A 21,238-nucleotide genomic window follows, 5' to 3' on the forward strand; every position below is an offset into this window, starting at 1 on the left:
CAGTACAATGTAAAATGTCTTGACTCACATTTAGTGGGATAAAACTGAAGTTGGTCATTTAATTTCTTCAACTCAAGCTCCAGTAACATCAACATACCATCTAAACTATAACTTGACTTAAGTTGCAGTATATTTAATATATGCATTTTGACACTTCTTGGGATGGTAATATATGAAATGACTCACTGAAATGTCAGGTCCTCAACATGCCCATGTTTGTCAAATGGGGACAATTGTCACATGAACCACATCAACACTGCATTTTTTTTTTCTTCCCACACTACATAAGCCACAGGTCCTCCCTGTACAAATCTTCATGAAGACGGTCGCTCAACAGTACATAATAGATCGCTAACAGCACATGCGTCTCAGTTTCGGGGCAGATGGCTGCTACGGTTTTAGAGCCCTGTTGCCATATCAACTATGTAGGACTACGTTTGGAAACCAGTAGCATGAATACTAGTAGTGCTCACTTGGGGCCCTGTCCCATTCATAAACTGAAGATATACTCCTATATGGGAGTGGGTGAAGTTTGAGTATTTTGTAGCTCCTTGTACTGTTTTTATCAAGCAAACCAGCACACTGTCTACATTAAGTACTTAATACAGGATTTCCTCTGTAAAAGGAGTCTCTATAGGCTGTACATTGAGTAGCATGTTAAAGCGGTCCACTATTTTGTGTAATCAAGTTTAGGGACACAGAAGTGGGTTGCTAGTGGTGGAGTGGTTAGCCTGCTATGAGACTTGTCTTAACTTATCAGAAATAAAATACCTCGGTCAATGCCACACGCCATAGCTTTGTCAAAAGGTACATGTTTTGTCTTTCACCCAGATTCTTACCATCTCTGAAAACATCTAGATAAAGTGCAGAAATACCAGTTTCGCCAAGTCTCTTTCCCTTGAACATCTGTGCAGTCTCTCAGAATAAAATCACCCCCATCTGTACATGTACACTGGGGGCGGGGTAAATGCCTCAATGTTCAGAAATATTCTAGTTCCTGATCACCCATTATGGGTTGCTCTGGTAATAAATCTCCCACCCCACTGACCCTTCACCCTTTCTGGCATCTATTCAGTTGGTGCAATGCTTAGTAATGTTGTGCAACCTTTTCCTTGACTCAATTCCTGCAACCCCCGATTCTGCCAATATTTTTCACTCTAGTGTAATTTCCCAGTGGCAGCTATTGCATCAACTATGGCCCCCATCCCAAACAGATTCCACCTCCCTATCCCTGGACCCCACACGCCAAAGCCCCCTTCCCTACTTGATATGTCTAGACGCAACTCGATAAATGGTGAAAGGATGTTTGGAATGAGGCCCAAGCCCACCCCCAGTACCATTTCTCTTCCTCTACCCCCTTCCCTTGCCCACCACCCCACAGTCTGTCTGGCCTTCTCTGCCCACCTTCCCCAATTGCCCTATGGGATCCCTTCAGTTGAGGCTCCCCTCCTCCCCCAGGTAATCAAGCTCTGTGCTGCGTTTTCCCAGCTCCATGTCCAGGTCCATATCTATCATGGCGGGCGAGTGTTTGCTGAAGGTGTTGGAGATCTGGTCGAATGTCTTCCCCCGTGTTTCCGGCACCCGGAAGAAGGTGAAGATGAGGAAGAATAGCAGGAGAGCAGCGAAGATGAGGAAGACATATGGCCCACAAAGCTCCTGTGGAGTGGGAGAGGAGGGAATATGTTCACTGATGTATCTTAAGACATTCATTCACTCAACATTTCAACTCAGACACCATCCAATCGACTTCACTCATCAATATCCATGATATTACAATCCCAAAATTCCCCCAAAACACCATAGTGACCACTGTACTTACAGCAACATATTGGAAGCCAAAGCCGATAATGAAGTTGGCTGTCCAATTGGCGAATCCGGCCACGGCCATAGCAGCAGGCCTGGGGCCTTGGGAGAAGAGCTCAGCCACAAAGAACCAGGGGATGGGCCCGGGGCCCACCTCGAAGAAGGCCACGAAGCCAAAGATGGCCAGCATGCTGATGTAGCTCATCCAGGGAACACTGTCCTGCCAAGGGAAAGGAGATGGTTTAGCCAGAGGTACATGGCTGGTGAGCGGAGGACTGATCATAAATGATTGGAATTACTATAAGCCCGTCCTCCCCAATTAAGGTGCCACCAGCTGCCTGTGGTACATGCATAGAAATAGTCATACCACCCATTATGGCCTCATTGACTTGAATAGGGGGCCCCTTCTATACTGAACAAAAATATAAATGCAACATGCAACAAATTCAAAGATTTTAATGAGTTACAGTTCATATAAGGAAAAAAAAGGTAGGAGCATGGATCAGAAAACCAGTCAGTATCTGGTATGACCACCGTTTATCACATGCAGTGCGACATCTCCGTTGCATAGAGTTGATCCGCTGTTGATTGGGGCCTGTGGAATGTTGTCCCACTCCTCTTCAATGGCTGTGTGAAGTTCCTGGGTATTGTCAGGAATTGGAACATGCTGTCGTACACGTCAATCCAGAGCATTCCAAACAGGCTCAATGGGTGACGTCTGATGAGCATGCAGGCCATGGAAGAACAGGGCCATTTTCAGCTTCCATGAATTGTGTACAGATCCTTGCGACATGGGGCCGTGCATTATCATGCTGAAACATGAGGTGATGGCGGCAGATGAATGGCATTACAATGGGCCTCAGGATCTCGTCGTATTCAAATTGCCATCGATAAAATGCAATTGTGTTTGTTGTCCGTAGCTTATGTCTGCCCATACCATAACCCCATCACCACCATTGGGCACTCTGTTCACAACGTTGACATCAGCAAATCGCTCGCCCACGCAACACCATACACGTGGTCTGAGGTTGTGAAGCCGGTTGAATGCACTGCCAAATTCTCTAAAATGACGTTGGAGGAGGCTGATGGTAGAGAAATGAACATTAAATTCCCTGACAAAAGCTCTGGTGGTCATTCCTGCAGTCAGCATGCCAATTGCACGTTCCTTCAAAACATGACACCTGTGGCATTGTGTTGAAACAAAACTGCAAATTTTAGAGTGAATCTATGTTGTCCCCAGCACAAAGACCAATACTTTACATGTTGCGTTTATATTTTTGTTCAGTGTAGTAATTTTATGTTTATGGATACATTATTCCAGTCCACCAAAGTTGCCATTCTGATAATATGTTAATGGCTTAATGAGCTTGTTGGTATTCGTTTGGAACTGACCAATAGGGCGAGAGCCATTGTCATGACAATGGCGCATCCGCACATTCCAGACAGGCCCAGCATGTGTAGTGTCCGGCGACCAGTCCTCTCAACCAGGAAGAGCTGTTGATTGGATAAGAACAAGGTGACAAACAGGTCAGTAACAAGAGGTCCGTGTCATGCTCGCTCATTTCTAATTGAGGAAAAACTTTGCAGATGATTCGGTCTGAATTTTCCAACTGGCGTTTGCCTAAGGAATTCTCCAATCTTTATGTAGGAGCTTTCTACAGGATGGAAACACAAAAGTGATGGCTTAACTAGAGAAGTTTGCATTTTAAAATCAAAGATCAACCCTCAACCCAATCAATAACATTAAAAAAACAAATCATGACCTGGCAACCCAACTCTGGCCAATTTGGAGGGGAAAGTCTAGGTTGGGTCGACTCACTACGTTATCTTCTTTGTTCAGTGATAAAGGTGAAGAGTTAAACAGTAATGGAGGTGCCTGGTTACAGGACCTTGCAAGCGTACCGAGACCACGGTGAAGGCACAGTTGACCACGCCGGCTCCTATAGTGGCGTAGACAGGGCTCTGGACCCCTGCCTTCTGGAAGATACTGGTGGAGTAGTAGAAGATCTGGACAGGAGAGAAATAGAAGACGGTTGGTCAAGGAACGTGGTCCAGCTTTCTGAGTAATACTGACCAAATATGTGCTGAAAGGAAATATGGTTGTGTAACGGTGGAATTGTCCATTCTAACATTGATTCAAATTGTGAAAATGGCCAAAGAGGAATGACTGTGGAAGAGTTTGAACACACACACACACACACACACACTTTCTCTTTGTTTTGCTTTATTTTGACAAACACAGCTTATCTGGAGACTCAACACAGCAAGGTTACAGCAACACAGACAGACACACCCTGACACAAACTCAACCAGGTGTATAACACACATTGGGACATTTATTAATGAACCATTTTACCATGTCTCAGAATAGAATAGTATAGACCAGAACATAATGCATAGAATATTGTAGAATAGAACTATGTCCTCTGACACGTACTGCTTGGCACATTCTTGTTTAATTCAAATAAAACAAAAGAGTAAACACAGACACAATCCATGTCTCAAGCCTTAAAACTCCTTCTTTAACCCGTCTCCTCCCCTTCATCTACACTGATTGAAGTGGATTCAACAGGCGACACCAAAAAGGGATCATAGCTTTCAACTGGAATCACCTGGTCAGTCAATGTCATGGAAAGAGTAGGTGTTCCTAATGTTTTGTGTAGTCAGTTGAAAGCTATGATCCCTTTTTGGTGTTGCTTGTTGAATCCACTTCAATCAGTGTAGAATAAGGGGAGGAGACGAGTTAAAGAAGGAGTTTTAAGCCTTGAGACAATTGAGACATTGATTGTGTATGTGTGCCATTCAGAGGGTGAGACTAAATATTTAAGTGCCGTTGAACGGAGTATGGTAGTATGTGCCAGGCGCACCAGTTTGAATATGCCAAGAACAACAACGCTGCTAGGTTTTTCACACTCAACAGTTTCCCATGTGTATCAAGAATGGTCCACCACCCAAAGGACATCCAGCCAACTTGACACAACCGTGGGAAGCATTTGAGTCAACATGGGCCAGCATCCCTGTGGAACGCTTCTGACACCTTGTAAAGTCCATGGCCCGACGAGTTGAGGCCGTTTTGAGGTGCAACTCAATATTAGGAAGGTGGTCCTAATGTTTGGTATACTCAGTGTATATGTTTGTATTAATAACATAACATATTGATAACATTTTTGGAGAAGAAACTGTCAACCCTATCTAGCTATGATACGATATGAACTAAGTAACGGTGCATTGCAGCCCATGTTTAACTAATGTGAACTCAGTGGTATGTTGTGAAGGCTTGTGGAGCCAGTCAGCTTTCTGTGTTGAAGGTAAACAGATGTAAACAGTAGGAAGGCCTGGTCGGTCTCTCCCAGAACCCCTAGCTGTCAGTCACCGTGGCAACAGGTGCCTGTGAGATGATGGGAACTACATGGAACTCAGCGTTCAATCACCCAATCACACAATAAAGTCCTAGACACGGCTACAAAGATCCTTAGACACACACACACACACACTCTTCCCCACTCTCCTCCCTCCTCTAGTACTCACAGCGTTCACCCCGGACAGCTGTTGTGAGAGTTGCAGTAGGATGGCGATGATGATGGGCTGCCGGTAAATGGGGGAGCGGAAGAGCTCTGCGATGGACACCTTCCTCTCCATGTCCATCCTCCTCTTCTCCTCCTTCATCTCTGCCAGCATATCCCCCACTTCCTGTCTCCCCGTCAGCCTCCTCAAGCCTAGGGATGAGTGGGAATGAGAATCAGGCTGAGAATAGAACTTCAGATGGGTTTCAGAGTGTGTGAGTGGTGGGGGAGGCTGACTTGTTCTGGGGTTGCCCAGACTCCCTAGCCCCCCTGTTATTCAAACCCTGCCCCTGTTCTCCTTGTGGTCCTCTCCGTTCATCCAGAAAGAAAAAGAGACAAAGAAAGGAGACGAGCAAAAGAGGCCATCAGAGTGTCCTGGTACATGGTCGTGACTGGATCCTCACCGCTCTTGGCGTGGTGCTCCTGGGAACGGATGATGTAGAGGAAGCGGGGGCTCTCGGGGCAAAAGGGCAGCAGCACCATCTGCAGGACAGTGGGTAGAACGGTCACACCCACCAGCACTGGCCACAACTCCTCACTGCCCAGCAAAGACTCCAGACCCAGGACCTAAGGAAAAGGTAGGAAGGGGGAGAAAGGGAGAGAGGAAAGGAAAGCAGAGAGAGAGAGAGAGTGAGAGGGAGGAAAGAGAGAGAGAGAGAGCGAAAGAGAGAGGGGAAGGAAGGAAGGAGAGAGAGAGAGAGAGAGAGAGAGAGAGAGAGGAGGAAGGAGAGAGAAGTTGAATACTTTAATACTTGTTCAGATAGAAGGGTTGTGGAGAACAAACACCATTCTCTGGCCTGTAGAGAAAAAAATATTGTGTGGTCTGAGAGCTGTACCTGTGCCATGAGAATCCCTGTGACGATAGCCAGCTGGTGGAGCGTGCCCAATGCCCCTCGCAGACTGGTAGGGGCTATCTCACCCACATACATGGGCACCAGCCCCGATGCCAATCCTGGGAGAAAGAGAATGAGGCTCCGATTCAGAAACTGGTACGCCAAGGTGTGGAGAAAACCGAGCAGAGATAGTGGTTCCGATTAACTATTTCACTGGTCAGTACTGTTCATCTACAACCATAGAAAACAATATAGTCTGTCTACAACTGCACCACTGAAAAGCCATTCAAACAGCATTAAACCACATCAAAACACATTTCTGAGATAGTCAATCTGCAGGATGAGTGCTGACCACAGTATGCACCGATGACGAATCGTCCCAGAATCATCATCTCGAAGGACCTGCTGATCTTGGCCATGCCCATCAAACCTCCTCCGATGAAGGCAAACAAGTTGTTAATGAGCATGGCTTTCCTCCTGTCAGAATAAAGAGAAATATATTAGTTATCATTGGTATACTAGAAGTAAATACGTTATTAGTTGTTGGTTTGCAGATATACAATTGATATTTGTGAGTAGTGTGTGTTCTGGCAGTTAGACAGTATAAGAACAGGTCTTTGACAATTCCACCATTTAGCCTCTTAATGGCAGATCACAAAACAGAGATAATGCCTCTGCTGATATATCCATGTTACAAAGTGTCATAGGAGAAAGTGTCACAGGCTGGGTTGGGGAGTACAAGTAAGGGATTACAAAAAACTGTAATCCGTTACATTACAAGCAAAAATATTGTAATCAGATTACAGATTATTTTGAAAAACTAGATGATTACCTCAAGAATTACTTTAAGATTCAGAAAGAATGTTTGATACTTTTCTCAATGACATTCAAATCAGAATTGAAAAAAGGCACGAGTTTAAGTTTGTTCCACCTGAGCGAGTCTGACCACAAGTCAGAGACCACTATGATGACGCACCAAATGGGTTTGATGGATCGTGGGAAAAGAGCAGGAATAGGCTTTTGTAGGCTACAGTCCAAGCTAATTCTTCCAATGGTGCGACTGCTGTCGGCATCCAATGACTGTCCAACTTAAATAAACGCTTGGAGGTCAGGATGACAGCAGTGGTGTAGTCTACGGCGATACGGATATTATTGACATCTACATAGCGCATCGATGTGAATCACACTGCTGCTCTCTCATTTAGCTATTTGCTATTTATGGATTGTGGTTGTTGTGGATGGCTGTTCGCAAATCTAAATGTATAGTTGATGGTTGAATTCAAGAAGTTTAAGCTGCCTATCAATCTTTGCTTTTGAAACCAGTGGACAGCCAGAAAAATGTGTTCTTGCAACAGCTGCATAGTGCGGATCCCAGCCTATGGAATAAAAGTCTGGCTTCTATTACTCAGTCTAATTCATGCTGATAAAAAAAAATGGACACATGCTCAAACTTGCACACTTTTGATAGACTTAAAGGGGCAATCTGTAATTTTGCCCACCATGAGAAACTTAAGTCTAGGGGGAAAGACCGGCTCCGGCTTTCTTACTACCACTCTACTCGGGATCCCCTTTCAATCACAGAGGGCTCTGGGTCTGTGTCCAGATAACATCCCGGCTTGGGTTACAATAGGAAACTGAGTTGAGCCACTGCCTAATAACACAACCCTGCCCAGTAACACTTTCTCCCACTATCCATAGGGAACCATGTTGGATCTGACTGACACAGTCACTCCCACTGTTTTTCCTATATATTCCTCACTGCATTGTTGGGAAGGGCCCATAAGTAAGCATTTCATTGTTGGTCTACAAAGCATGTGACAAGTTTGATTTGCTAACACTATCCATAGGGAACCACATTGGATCTAACTAACTGACACTATCTATGGGGAACCACATTGGATCTAACTGACTGACACTATCTATGGGGAACCACATTGGATCTAACTGACTGACACTATCTATGGGGAACCATGTTGGATCTAACTGACTGACACTATCTATGGGGAACCATGTTGGATCTAACTGACTGACACTATCTATGGGGAACCATGTTGGATCTAACTGACTGCCACTATCTATGGGGAACCATGTTGGATCTAACTGACTGCCACTATCTATACGGAACCATGTTGGATCTAACTGACTGCCATAATCTATGGGGAACCATGTTTGATCTAACTGACTGCCACTATCTATGGGGAACCATGTTTGATCTAACCAACTGCCACTTTCTATGGGGAACCATGTTGGATATAACTGACTGCCATAATCTATGGGGAACCATGTTGGATATAACTGACTGCCATAATCTATGGGGAACCATGTTTGATCTAACCAACTGCCACTATCTATGGGGAACCATGTTTGATCTAACTGACTGCCATAATCTATGGGGAACCATGTTTGATCTAACTGACTGCCATAATCTATGGGGAACCATGTTTGATCTAACTGACTGCCATAATCTATGGGGAACCATGTTTGATCTAACTGACTGCCATAATCTATGGGGAACCATGTTTGATCTAACCAACTGCCACTATCTATGGGGAACCATGTTTGATCTAACTGACTGCCATAATCTATGGGGAACCATGTTTGATCTAACCAACTGCCACTTTCTATGGGGAACCATGTTGGATATAACTGACTGCCATAATCTATGGGGAACCATGTTGGATATAACTGACTGCCATAATCTATGGGGAACCATGTTTGATCTAACCAACTGCCACTTTCTATGGGGAACCATGTTGGATCTAACTGACTGCCATAATCTATGGGGAACCATGTTTGATCTAACCAACTGCCACTTTCTATGGGGAACCATGTTGGATCTAACCAACTGCCACTATCTATGGAGAACCATTTTGGATCTAACTGACTGACACTATCTATACGGAACCAGCTTGGTTTAACTAGGCAAGTCAGTTAAGAACAAATTCTTATTTACAATGACGGCCTACACCAGCCAAACCCAGATGACACTGGGCCAATTGTGCACTGCCCTATAGGACTCCCAATCACAGCCGGTTACAATACAGCCTGGATTTGAACCAGGGTGTCTGTAATAATGCCTCAAGCACTGAGATGCAGAGCCTTAGACCGCTGTGACACCCAGGAGTGCTGACAACTATGCATGCGTGGGTGTATCAGTGCGTAGGTCTATGTGTGTACATACTAGCCCTAAGTCTGTGAGAAAGTGAATACATCTGTCTATATACCTACATCTATGCAAAATAAAAAAACACATGTGCTATGATATTTACAAGTGTGTGTGTGTGCTTGTGTGTGTGTGCTTGTACTTGTGTGCATATGTGCATTCTGTGTGTGAGTGTGTGTCTGTGTGTCCGCTCCCGCATGCATACATGTGTGTATCATCTCTCCTACCTCCCCAGCCACTCTGAGATGACGCCCACACAGAAGGAGGAGATCATACCGCCTATAGAGAAGATGGCTACGGACAGGGACCAGAGGGTTGTGAGGGTACTGCTGGGGATGGGCTCTCCATACCGATGCACCCATGTAGCGTTGTAGTCCGCTTCAATGATCTGGACAGGCAGGAGAAGATATATGAGACATTTGATAGAGCTAATATTTTTCCTTAGGAAGACTATAGTCTAGTCCCAGGTCTGTTTGTGCTGTCCCAGCATGACAGTGATCATAGGAGTTGGTAAGACACAAACTGAGTTTGTGTTAGGAAGACAACAATGTTGTCAAGATAACAAAGATAACATTTCTTTAGTTGGTTGGAGCGTTGTGCTTCCTTACAACACCAGAGTTGCATTTTGGGCTCCCGAGTGGCGCAGCAGTCTAAGGCACTGCATGTCGATGCAAGAGGTGTCACTACAGTCCCTGGATCAAATACAGGCTGAATCACATCTGGCTGTGATTGGGAGTCCCATAAACCGGCACAGCATCGTTGGGGTTTGGCAGGGGTAGGCCGACATTGTAAATAAGAATTTGTTTTTAACTGACATGCCTAGTTACATTTTTAAAAATAATTTTAGAGTGGATAATATTTGGTTGAGACGTTGATCAATGAAATTACAACCTACATTCCATTGTGTTTCATCGAACAGCGGAACCAAATGACCTGGATTGCAGTTTGCGATTCTGTGTAGGTTATTACAGCCATTGTGAAGATCTCCACAGACCTGCGACAACCTATGCATGCTATCTTGAACATGCACGATTTACTGTATTACAAAAGTAATACTGAACTGTGTTTGGTTGACAAGGCAACCAAATATTAACATTTAAAGGAGATGTATCTACTGCATGGATAGTTGTATCAGAGCAACTGGCTTAATCCCATCCTTGAACATATATTTTTGGTTGAGTTGGAGACGTGAATCCAACTTATAATTAGTTAACTTGTCAACAAGTTAATAGGCTATTTATTAAATTTCAAAAGTGACACTGAATTGTGTTTGGTTGTCAACACAACCAAATATCAACATTTGAAGGAGATGTATCTTCTGCTTGGATAGTTCCATCTGTACCACTGACTTAGTCTGGCTTTAATTCCAGTTTGTCTACAAATTAATCATTGACATGTTGGATTCAGGTATCCATCTCAACTAAATAAATTCCAACTGCAAATAAAGTTTGATCCTATTCTTTTTTGTGATATCCAATTGGTAGTTACAGTTTTGTCCCATCGCTGCAACTCCCATACGGACTTGGGAGAGGCGAAGGTTGAGAGCCATGCGTCCTCCAAAACACAACCCTGCCAAGCTTCATGACACACTGCTCACTTAACCCTGAAGCCAGCTGCACCAATGTGTCAGAGGAAACACTGTACAACTGGCAACCGAGTCAGCGTGCATGCGCCTAGCCCACCACAAGGAGTCACGATGAGACAAGGACATCCCTGCCGGCCAAACCCTAGCCTAACCCAGATGACACTGGGCCAATTGCACACCGTCTCACAGTCACGGCTGGCTGCGACACAGCCTGGGATTGAACCCGGGTCTGTAGTGAAGCCCCTAGCACTGCAATGCCTTAGTCCACTGCACCACTCAGGAGGCCCTAAGTCCAATTCCTGAGATGCCTGAATAAAACATATGAATTATTCATTTGTAGACAAACTGGAATTAAAGTCTGTGGTACAGAAGGAACTATCCAAGCAGAAGATACAGCTCCTTCAAATGTTAATATTTAGGTTTTAAGCTGCTTCTTTTATGATAATGGTTATAACGTTGAAAATCTGATGTTGTTTTAAAGGTACAAATTCAACATATTGTATACAAGGTTAAAAATATGTACGTAGACATTTTGTTACTATGATGACATAATCCCGTGTTTAAAACTTTACCCTCAAAACAAGTTGATTACTTTTTACAAATCCAATGTATTTTCTACATAGATTCCACATCACAATACATTGACAAATTACGTTGAAACAATGTTAATTCAACCATTTTGTGCCTAGTGGGATGGCATGGGCCACATATACTGAATCTAGGTAGTAAGTGTATGTGAGGCCTCACAAAGTGTTACTTGTTCCTTGAGATACATACTTTGGTAATGGAACAGAGAGAGATATGCTTGGTGTGAATACTAGGACAAACTGTTCTGTGCAGGCCAGCTATAACCACAACCCAAAACTCTGTGCCTCTTGCCTGCCAATATGACTAACTTCCTACTCATTAATCCCTTACCTAGGCAGGTAGCCTAGCAGTTAAGAGTGTTGGGCCAGTTGTTGTGCCCTTGAACAAGGCACTTAACCCTAATTGCTCCTGTAAGTCACTCTGGATAAGAGAGTCTGCTAAGTGACTAAACTGTAATTTAACACAAATAGATGTCAGTTCAGTCTAAAGGTTTTTTTGGGCCTGAGGGTTTCGCCTGGTAAATAGATGGCACAGGGGTCAAAGTTTTGACACTCTGAGTTAAGAGTGTCAAGGGACCGGGACTCATGACCAGAGGAGCCACGTCGGTTGTAAGGCCCCTCTAAAACACAACTCACTGACTCCAAGTAAGTTCCTCTGTCTGACTCACTCACTGGCTGTATCTAAATACAGGTACTAACACTTGAATGATACTGCTGTATACCCACAATGCAATATATGCAGCATGAAACAATGCTACATTTGATATAATACGTTCTCTCCATGACATTGACTGACCAGGTGAATCCAGGTGAAAGCTATGATCCCTTATTGATGTCATTTGTTAAATCCACTTCAATCAGTGTAGATGAAGGGATGGAAACAGGTTTAAGAAGGATTTTTAAGCCTTGGGACAATTGAGACATGGATTGTGTATGTGTGCAATTAGGAGGGTGAATGGGCAAGACTAAAGATTTTGGGGTATGGTAGTAGGTGCCAGGCGCACCGGTTTGTGTCAAGAACTGCAAGGCTGCTGGATTTTTCACGCTCAACAGTTTCCCATGTCTATCAAGAATGGTCCACCACCCAAAGGAAATCCAGCCAACTTGACACAACTGTGGGAGGCGTTGGAGTCAACATGGGCCAGCATCCCTGTGGAATGCTTTCAACACCATGTGGAGTCCATGTCCTGACAAATTGAGGCTGTTCTGAGGGCAAAGGGGGGTGAAAGTCAATATTAGGTAGGTGTTCTTAATGTTTGGTACATTCAGTGGATTTGATGTATGGTAGCTGACATATGTTCCAATATATTCTCTATATTAGTAATTACCAGATATATGTTCTGACATATGTCACTTCCACATCAAAACCCCATGACCCAACCCCGACTAACACATTTTACGAGAAGGGGGCTTTAGGATCGTGAATCTAAGGGAATGTCTAGAAAGCAGCGAGAGCATCTAACTATATCTATATGGTTCAGGAGGCTGTACTGGACGTGCACTATGTAGTGTTCCACTCCGAACACGACACCATCTGCCCTTGACTCTGTCTCGGCGTGAACCCTCTGCGAATCTTGTGAGTGTCGCCCCCCCAAAGCCCAAAATAGCCCCCTTTTCCCATGACACCAGAATCACTGCCTTAAACCCCTCTGCCTCCAATTGCACCCCTCAGCTGTGAAGGATACCTGAGATGGGGGGGCAATGGAGGGGGTAAATAGATGTGTGAATTGTGAAGGCTTGCAGATGAGTAAGGGGGTGGAGGGGTGAGGGGGTGAGGGGGTGAGAAGGGGATGAGGGGTGAGGAGCGGATGAGAGGTGAGGAGGGGATGAGGGGTGAGGAGGGGGTAGATGGGTGAGGAGGGGATGAGGGGTGAGAAGGGGATGAGGGGTGAGGAGGGGATGAGGGGTGAGGAGGGGATGAGGAGAGGATGAGAGATGAGGAGGGGATGAGGGGTGAGGAGGGGATGAGGTGTGAGGAGAGGATGAGAGGTGAGAAGGGGATGAGAGTTGAGGGTTGAGGGATGATGAGGGGTGAGGATTGGAAGGAGTGGTGGGGGGGGTGAGGGATGATGAGGGGGATAAGGGGGATGAGGGGGATGAGAGCTGAGGAGAGGTGAGGATGGTGGGTATTTTTGGCAACGCTGTGTGTTTCGTCATGCAGCATGTGGTGCACACACCCCCTGGTGTTGACATTACTCAGATGTTCCCCTGGACACCCCTCGCTCTTTCTGATCTTTCCCTCTCTTGTATCCAATCTATTTCTTCCTCGCTCTCTCTTTATCCATCTCCTATTCTCTAAAAGTACATCCTCACTCTCTCTATTCCCCCTTTACCTATTTCTCTATTCCCCCTTTCTCTCTCTCTCTCTCTCTCTCTCTCTATTCCCCCCCCTTTCTCTCTCTCTCTCTCTCTCTCTCTCTCTCTCTCTCTCTCTCTCTCTCTCTATCCCCCCCTTTTCTCTCTCTCTCTCTCTCTCTCTCTATTCCCCCTTCTCTCTCTCTCTCTCTCTCTCTCTCTCTCTCTATCCCCCCCTCTCTCTCTCTCTCTCTCTCTCTATCCCCCCTCTCTCTCTCTCTCTCTCTCTCTCTCTCTCTCTCTCTCTCTCTCTCTCTCTCTCTCATCGACCAAGTTTCAATACATAATTGTTTGTACTAACATTAGGATGTTGCTTTTAAAACACATAGGGCTGGTTTTCCAGTCACAGATTAGGCTAGATTAGATTAGAAATAGCTTTCAATGGAGAACTCCATTGAGAATGTTTTTTAGTCCAGGACTAGTCTTAGTCTGTGTCCAGGAAACCGTCCCATAGACTACTGCACTGTGAAAGGGAGAAGACAACCTATGGTGTACAAATTCACTATATATACAATGAGTGGATTCGGCATTTCAGCCACACCCGTTGCTGACAGGTGTATAAAATCGAGCACACCGCTATGCAATCTCCATAGACAAACATTGGCAGTAGAATGGACTTACTGGAGAACATCATAGGATGCCACCTTTCCAGCAAGTCAGTTTGTCACATTTCTGCCCTGCTTGGGGTGCCCCGGTCAACTGTAAGTGCTGTTATCGTGAAGTGGAAACGTCTAGGAGCAACAATGGCTTAGCTGCGAAGTGGTAGGCCACACAAGCTCACAGAACAGGACCGCCGAGTGCTGAAAGGCGTAGCGAGTAAAAATTCTCTGTCCTCGGTTGCAACACTCACTCCCAAGTTCCAAACTGCATCTGGAAGCAACGTCAGCACAAGAACTGTTCGTCGGGAGGTTCATGAAATGGGTTTTCATGGCCGAGCAGCCGCACACAAGCCTAAGATCACCATGCGCAATGCCAAGCGTCGGCTGGAGTAGTGTAAAGCTCGCCCCCATTAGACTCTGGAGCAGTGGAAACGAGTTCTCTGGCGGGATGAATCACGCTTCACCATCTGGCAGTCTGATGGATGAGTCTGAGTTTGGCCGATGCCAAACATCAGTGCCCAACCTCACTAATGCTCTTGTGGCTGAAGCAAGTCCCCGTAGCAGTGTTCCAACATCTAGTGGAAAGCCTTCCCAGAAGAGTGGAGGCTGTTATAGCAGCAAAGGGGGGGACAAACTCCATATTAATGCCCATGATTTTGGAATGAGACATTCGACGAGCAGGTGTCCACATGCTTTTGGCCATGTAGTGTACCTGGTCCTTAGAGAAAACAACAACAATAATCGGTTTTAGAAAAGGTCATGCTAGAGGTATTAATTCCCAGGTCGGTTCTTAAACAGCAACTCTCTTTGACTCACTCATAGAGCACAGGGAGCTGTTTTCAGTCGCTGCCCTTTATCAGTTGAAACGGCGAGACTGAGCTTAGCTGGGTGGAATCAAGGGGACATCTGTTGTAAATGCCAACTCACTACCTGTCTCAGGTAGTTTTGCAGCCACACTCCCCTATCAGTGTGTGAAATGAAATGTGAGACAACACATTGAAGAGTTCTTGGTTAACAGTTATTCCGATGCTGAACCGTCTCACCTGGTTTTGAAGTGTATTACACTTAAGTATGCAACCGTCTGAGAACCATGGTTCTGGCACTAGCATCTATGTTTGCAGACCCATGTTTCATGATAACACTTTTGGTGCAAACATGGCATCTATAGGAAATTCTAAATCCCAATTTGCAGAACTCTGTATCAATAGCTCTGGTTGATGAGTGCAAGTCGGTCTTACCTTCTGAGGAGCGTTGATGACACCTATGTTGTACCCAAACTGAAAGGAACCCAATACAGCGGTGAACACTGAGAGAGCAAGGGTTCCAGTCACCGTCTGTAGAGCACATACAAGAACACAACACCTCACTGTTACCATGATGCAATTGTGTGGTTGTTCACAAAGAGATTGTGTGAAGGATGTGGAGAAGATGGACCATCTAGAAAGGTATGGTTTGTTGCACAGACAATGTCATGTCCATACACAGACAATGTCATGTCCATACACAGACAATGACGAAACTGCTGTTGTAAGATGACCATGGTCTAGACTGTTTACATGCCTCTATATTTTGGGAACTCTCCTGTCTTGGTAAAGGCCAAAACTACACACATGCAGACACACACACACACTCGCACAAACAGACCCCACATCTCTCCAGACACACCTCTCTAATATCCACTATATATACAGTGGGGCAAAAAAGTATTTAGTCAGCCACCAATTGTGCAAGTTCTCCCACTTCAAAATATGAGAGAGGCCTGTAATTTTCATCATAGGTACACTTCAACTATGACAGACAAAATGAGGAAAAAAAATCCAGAAAATCACATTGTAGGATTTTTAATGAATTTATTTGCAAATGATGGTGGAAAATAAGTATTTGGTCACCTACAAACAAGCAAGATTTCTGGCTCTCACAGACCTCTTCTTCTTTAAGAGGCTCATCTGTCCTCCACTCGTTACCTGTATTAATGGCACCTGTTTGAACTTGCCATCAGTATAAAAGACACCTGTCCACAACCTCAAACAGTCACACTCCAAACTCCACTATGGCCAAGACCAAAGAGCTGTCAAAGGACACCAGAAACAAAATTGTAGACCTGCACCAGGCTGGGAAGACTGAATCTGCAATAGGTAAGCAGCTTGGTTTGAAGAAATCAACTGTGGGAGCAATTATTAGGAAATGGAAGACATACAAGACCACTGATAATGTCCCTCGATCTGGGGCTCCACGCAAGATTTCACCCCGTGGGGTCAAAATGATCACAAGAACGGTGAGCAAAAATCCCAGAACCACACGGGGGGACCTAGTGAATGACCTGCAGAGAGCTGGGACCAAAGTAACAAAGCCTACCATCAGTAACACACTACGCCGCCAGGGACTCAAATCCTGTAGTGCCAGACATGTCCCCCTGCTTAAGCCAGTACATGTCCAGACCCGTCTGAAGTTTGCTAGAGAGCATTTGGATGAACCAGAAGAAGATTGGGAGAATGTCATATGGTCAGATCAAACCAAAATATATATTTTTGGTAAAAACTCAACTCGTCGTGTTTGGAGGACAAAGAATGCTGAGTTGCATCCAAGAACATCATACCTACTGTGAAGCATGGGGGTGGAAACATCATGCTTTGGGGCTGTTTTTCTGCAAAGGGACCAGGACGACTGATCCGTGTAAAGGAAAGAATGAATGGGGCCATGTATCGTGAGATTTTGAGTGAAAACCTCCTTCCATCAGCAAGGGCATTGAAGATGAAACGTGGCTGGGTCTTTCAGCATGACAAGGATCCCAAACACACCGCCCGGGCAACGAAGGAGTGGCTTCGTAAGAAGCATTTCAAGGTCCTGGAGTGGCCTAGCCAGTCTCCAGATCTCAACCCCATAGAAAATCTTTGGAGGGAGTTGAAAGTCCGTGTTGCCCAGCAACAGCCCCAAAACATCACTGCTCTAGAGGAGATCTGCATGGAGGAATGGGCCAAAATACCAGCAACAGTGTGTGAAAACCTTGTGAAGACTTACAGAAAAAGTTTGACCTCTGTCATTGCCAACAAAGGGTATATAACAACGTATTGAGATAAACTTTTGTTATTGACCAAATATTATTTTCCACCATAATTTGCAAATAAATTATGGCTGACTAAATACTTTTTTGCCCCACTGTAACTGTGGTAAAAATGTTGAAAGGATCTTTATAGCCATGTCCAGGACTTTCCGGTGTATCGTGTTATTGGGTGACTGAACGATGAGTTGCCTATAGTTCCCATCATCTCACAGGCACCTGTTGCCACGGTGACTGACAGCTAGGGGTTCTGGGAGAGACCGACCAGGCCTTCCTACTGTTTACATCTGTTTACCTTCAACACAGAAAGCTGACTGGCTCCACAAGCCTTCACAACATACCACTGAGTTCACATTAGTTAAACATGGGCTGCAATGCACCGTTACTTAGTTCATATCGTATCATAGCTAGATAGGGTTGACAGATTCTTCTCCAAAAATGTTATCAATATGTTATGTTATTAATAAAAACATATACATGGAGTGTTTACTGTTTTGTTTCAACTAAACAAGACTGCAAGCAGTTCCCGTCAGAGGACATAGTTCTAATCTACAATATTCTACGCATTATGTTCTGGTCTATACTATTCTATTCTGAGACATGGTAAAACGGTTCATTCATAAATGTCCCAATGTGTGTTTTACACCTGGCTCATTTTGTGTCAGGGTGTGTCTGTCTGTGTTGCTGTAACCTTGCTGTGTTGAGTCTCCAGATAAGCTGTGTTTTGTCAAAATAAAGCAAAACAAAGGGAAAGTGTGTGTGTGTGTGTGTGTGTGTATGTCTGCGTCCCACATCGTACAACAAAGAAAACATTTCTAGTCTAAAGGCAAGAGTCACGCTCTATTTCACTTCACAGAACGTGCTTCACAACCTTTCAACTGTAGCCTGCATATGTAGAACATATTGGGAAAGACAGAAACAAATGGGACAGAGTTGAGGTCAAGGCAAGATAATATTGTTTCTCACTGTCTCAGATTCTGTCATCAGCAACCAATTTAAACGTACCGGCATTTTGATATAACAGTTTGGTGATGTGTTTTTTGCTATTGTGCCACCAATCATGAAAAGAAAGAATACCTCAACGATGCTGAAATCCTAGTAAGTTTAAGAAGAATGCTTTTGAATTAAAGTGTCAGTAACCTTGTTGGTGTCAGCTGTGGGAAGGAACAAGGTACAGGTTGTACTGGGTGATCTACCAACCAACCCATATTCATCTCAGCCCTGATCAGTAAGCCCGCTCTTCTCTCTGCTGATCAAGGTCACTATATAGGACCAATAAAACTACGGCTCTCATGTCCAAAATAAAGGTTGACTTTATGTTTTGTCAATCTTCCAGAGAATAGAACATTATGTTTTGTTTAATGTATGAATAGCAATTGTTATAATTATTCTAATAACACAAAATGTCAAATTTAATTTCACTCTCAATAGAAACAATATGTCTTTTCTTATCTTGTTATATTTGACGGACACTAACAAACAGCGGTTGCTCTGTCCTTATTTTGGTCAACCATGTTGTTGTGAACCACGTCATAGATCACAAGATTCTGCAGTGGTATTAGTGACCGTTTGCTTGGATGGAGTCATCATTGTCATCATTGTATGCACATGCGAAATTACATTGAAACAACGTTGATTCAACCAGTGTGTGCCCAGCGGGATTCAATGCCACTGGCAGACCAGTTATTTTGTCAGGTGAAAAGAAAATCGATCATGCACTCAGAGGAGGATGAGAATAAACACATAGAGATACTTAGAAATATATATATTAGGATAAGAGTGCGTGATCGATTTTTCTTTTTCCTAATGAGAGCCTAAAACTTGGATTATAAAATATAAACAATAAACCTATAATTTGTGGAATAGATAAATTGATAATTATGCTTTTACAGTCGTAGAAAAAGGTTTTAAACAACACAATAAACATTTTAAATCACACATTATGCAGAGACATGGGCTAGACTATTGAACATCTGTGTCAATAGTGAGTAAATTATACTTCATCCATCATAGGCTACTCAGTGTTAGTGCGCATGAAAACATTTCATTGCAATTTACTTATTGCAAATCAACTATTTTCTTATAAAAACGAGTGTTGTTTAGATTACCTCCCCTCCGAGTTGCTGAAACCCAGACGGCATGTCTTTGACAGCGCGAGACACAGATTACAGTCGGTGACAGTTGTGTCCCGCTCCCCCGCGCGCTATCCCAACTGGACACCACGTGAAAAAAATTCAATTGGAATAAGGACAATAAACCTGGTACTTGTATTAAAAGTCGAAAGGAAGAGTAAAACCCAAGACAAAAACTGGAACCAAAGTGAAAACCGACGAGGTGGCGATAGTTCTAAATGTTTAACGTGTCCTCTCTTTGATGTTTGTGGAGCGTCTGGGTCCAGTTTGCATATAATGACATCAGTACACCGGCGCACAACTCTTGGTATTTTCAAACGACGGAGAGAAGGTGCGGAGAGAACGAGGGGCGACGGGAGGGTGTTTTAGCCGCCCCCTACTCTTGAAGGCCTGTCACAGAGGTCGTCTTTCGGGGTGAGACGGAAGCAGAAAGCCATGTCTTGACCTTATACACCATTGGCTGAAGTCAAGAGGAGCGCTTAATCAGCATACAGAATAATCACCATCTCACTGTAACTTCTATGCACTGTGGGTTTTTCAGATTCCATGAGTGGCCTAGATACAGTATATGGGTTTTTCAGATTCCATGAGTGGCCTAGATACAGTATATTGGACATATTGAAGCTGAACAGCATGTGCAAAAGAGATAGTCGTGATGGTTCATGCCATTGTTAAATTCAGTTAAAAAGCATTATTTTAAAAAGTGCGGTAGACTAGTTAGTCTACTTTTAAACTAATTCCTCTTCAACCTTAACATGTGATTTTCTCCACCACCATTAAGAATGGTTATAATTGGGTGAAGAGACACTTTCCTCTTATTGATTAGATTGAGACCTGCAGTGGCTGAAAAAGGTACATCTATAGAAAGGACTATATTTATGATATGCTTATTAGATATGTAGCCCATTCCTCTGCAGGGGATGGTGTGCAAAGGCTGGATGCCTGGACCTTGGAAGAAAGCCATTGTCCACCACCACCAATCTGGACCTATGACTCAACACTTCTTCTGGATAGTCAGATGGGCTTGTCTACATTGCCCTGGCAGTCATTCTGTCTTTCCGCTATTTTAGAACACATGCCAAAAGGGTGACGCTCCCCACCAGTACACCACAGCTAACTCACCCCATCCACCACAAACACTTCCCTATTTCACACAAAAATATGAATCCTTTCCGAGGCAACCAGTGGGCCCTAAATTTGGAATGTACCACTTGGGTCGGCGAAGTAGGGGTGGCTGGGGAAATTGGGGACAGCAAGCAGGTGTGAATTGGGAGGTGTGTCTTGGTAGGGGTTATGAGGGGCAAGGCAGGACCTGACAAAAATGCAATGGAAAAATGTCTGGACTAGATCTATCAATCCAACTCACCCACACCCTCTGTGAACAAGCTCGCATCTCACCCCACTTTCCCTTCCTCACATCTTCCCCTTCCCCCCTCCCCTCTATCATACTCTAATCTAAGGCACAGATTGAGAAAGAGGAGCTGAACCTGACACCATCGTCCAAAGCCAGGGCCCCAGGCCAGTGAGTCATGTGTATGGCCCACACTAAATGAGGAAGAA

The 21,238-nt window shown here is 44.4% G+C and overlaps 1 protein-coding gene across 2 annotated transcripts; it reads right to left on the reverse strand.

The window, feature by feature from the left end:
• Positions 1–14: 14 nt before the first annotated feature.
• On the reverse strand, positions 15–20,090 carry LOC112214760 (solute carrier family 2, facilitated glucose transporter member 4). Of its 2 annotated transcripts, XM_024373756.2 has the most exons (11): positions 19,655–20,089; positions 15,727–15,822; positions 9,590–9,750; positions 6,552–6,676; positions 6,203–6,318; positions 5,771–5,933; positions 5,332–5,519; positions 3,706–3,810; positions 3,196–3,297; positions 1,820–2,023; positions 15–1,656 (listed from the first exon to the last, which is right to left on the reverse strand). In XM_024373756.2, exons 1-11 carry the CDS (start codon positions 19,685–19,687, stop codon positions 1,432–1,434), a joined length of 1,518 nt encoding a protein of 505 aa, XP_024229524.1. In that variant the 5' UTR covers positions 19,688–20,089; the 3' UTR covers positions 15–1,431. The 2 variants fall into 2 exon arrangements, with proteins under 2 accessions (XP_024229524.1, XP_024229525.1); XM_024373757.2 differs by lacking the exon at positions 15,727–15,822 and having other exon boundaries at positions 19,655–20,090.
• Between the last annotated feature and the right edge of the window lie 1,148 nt (positions 20,091–21,238).

This window comes from Oncorhynchus tshawytscha, linkage group LG15 (assembly GCF_018296145.1).
Source record: "Oncorhynchus tshawytscha isolate Ot180627B linkage group LG15, Otsh_v2.0, whole genome shotgun sequence".
NCBI classification, from domain to species: domain Eukaryota; kingdom Metazoa; phylum Chordata; class Actinopteri; order Salmoniformes; family Salmonidae; genus Oncorhynchus; species Oncorhynchus tshawytscha.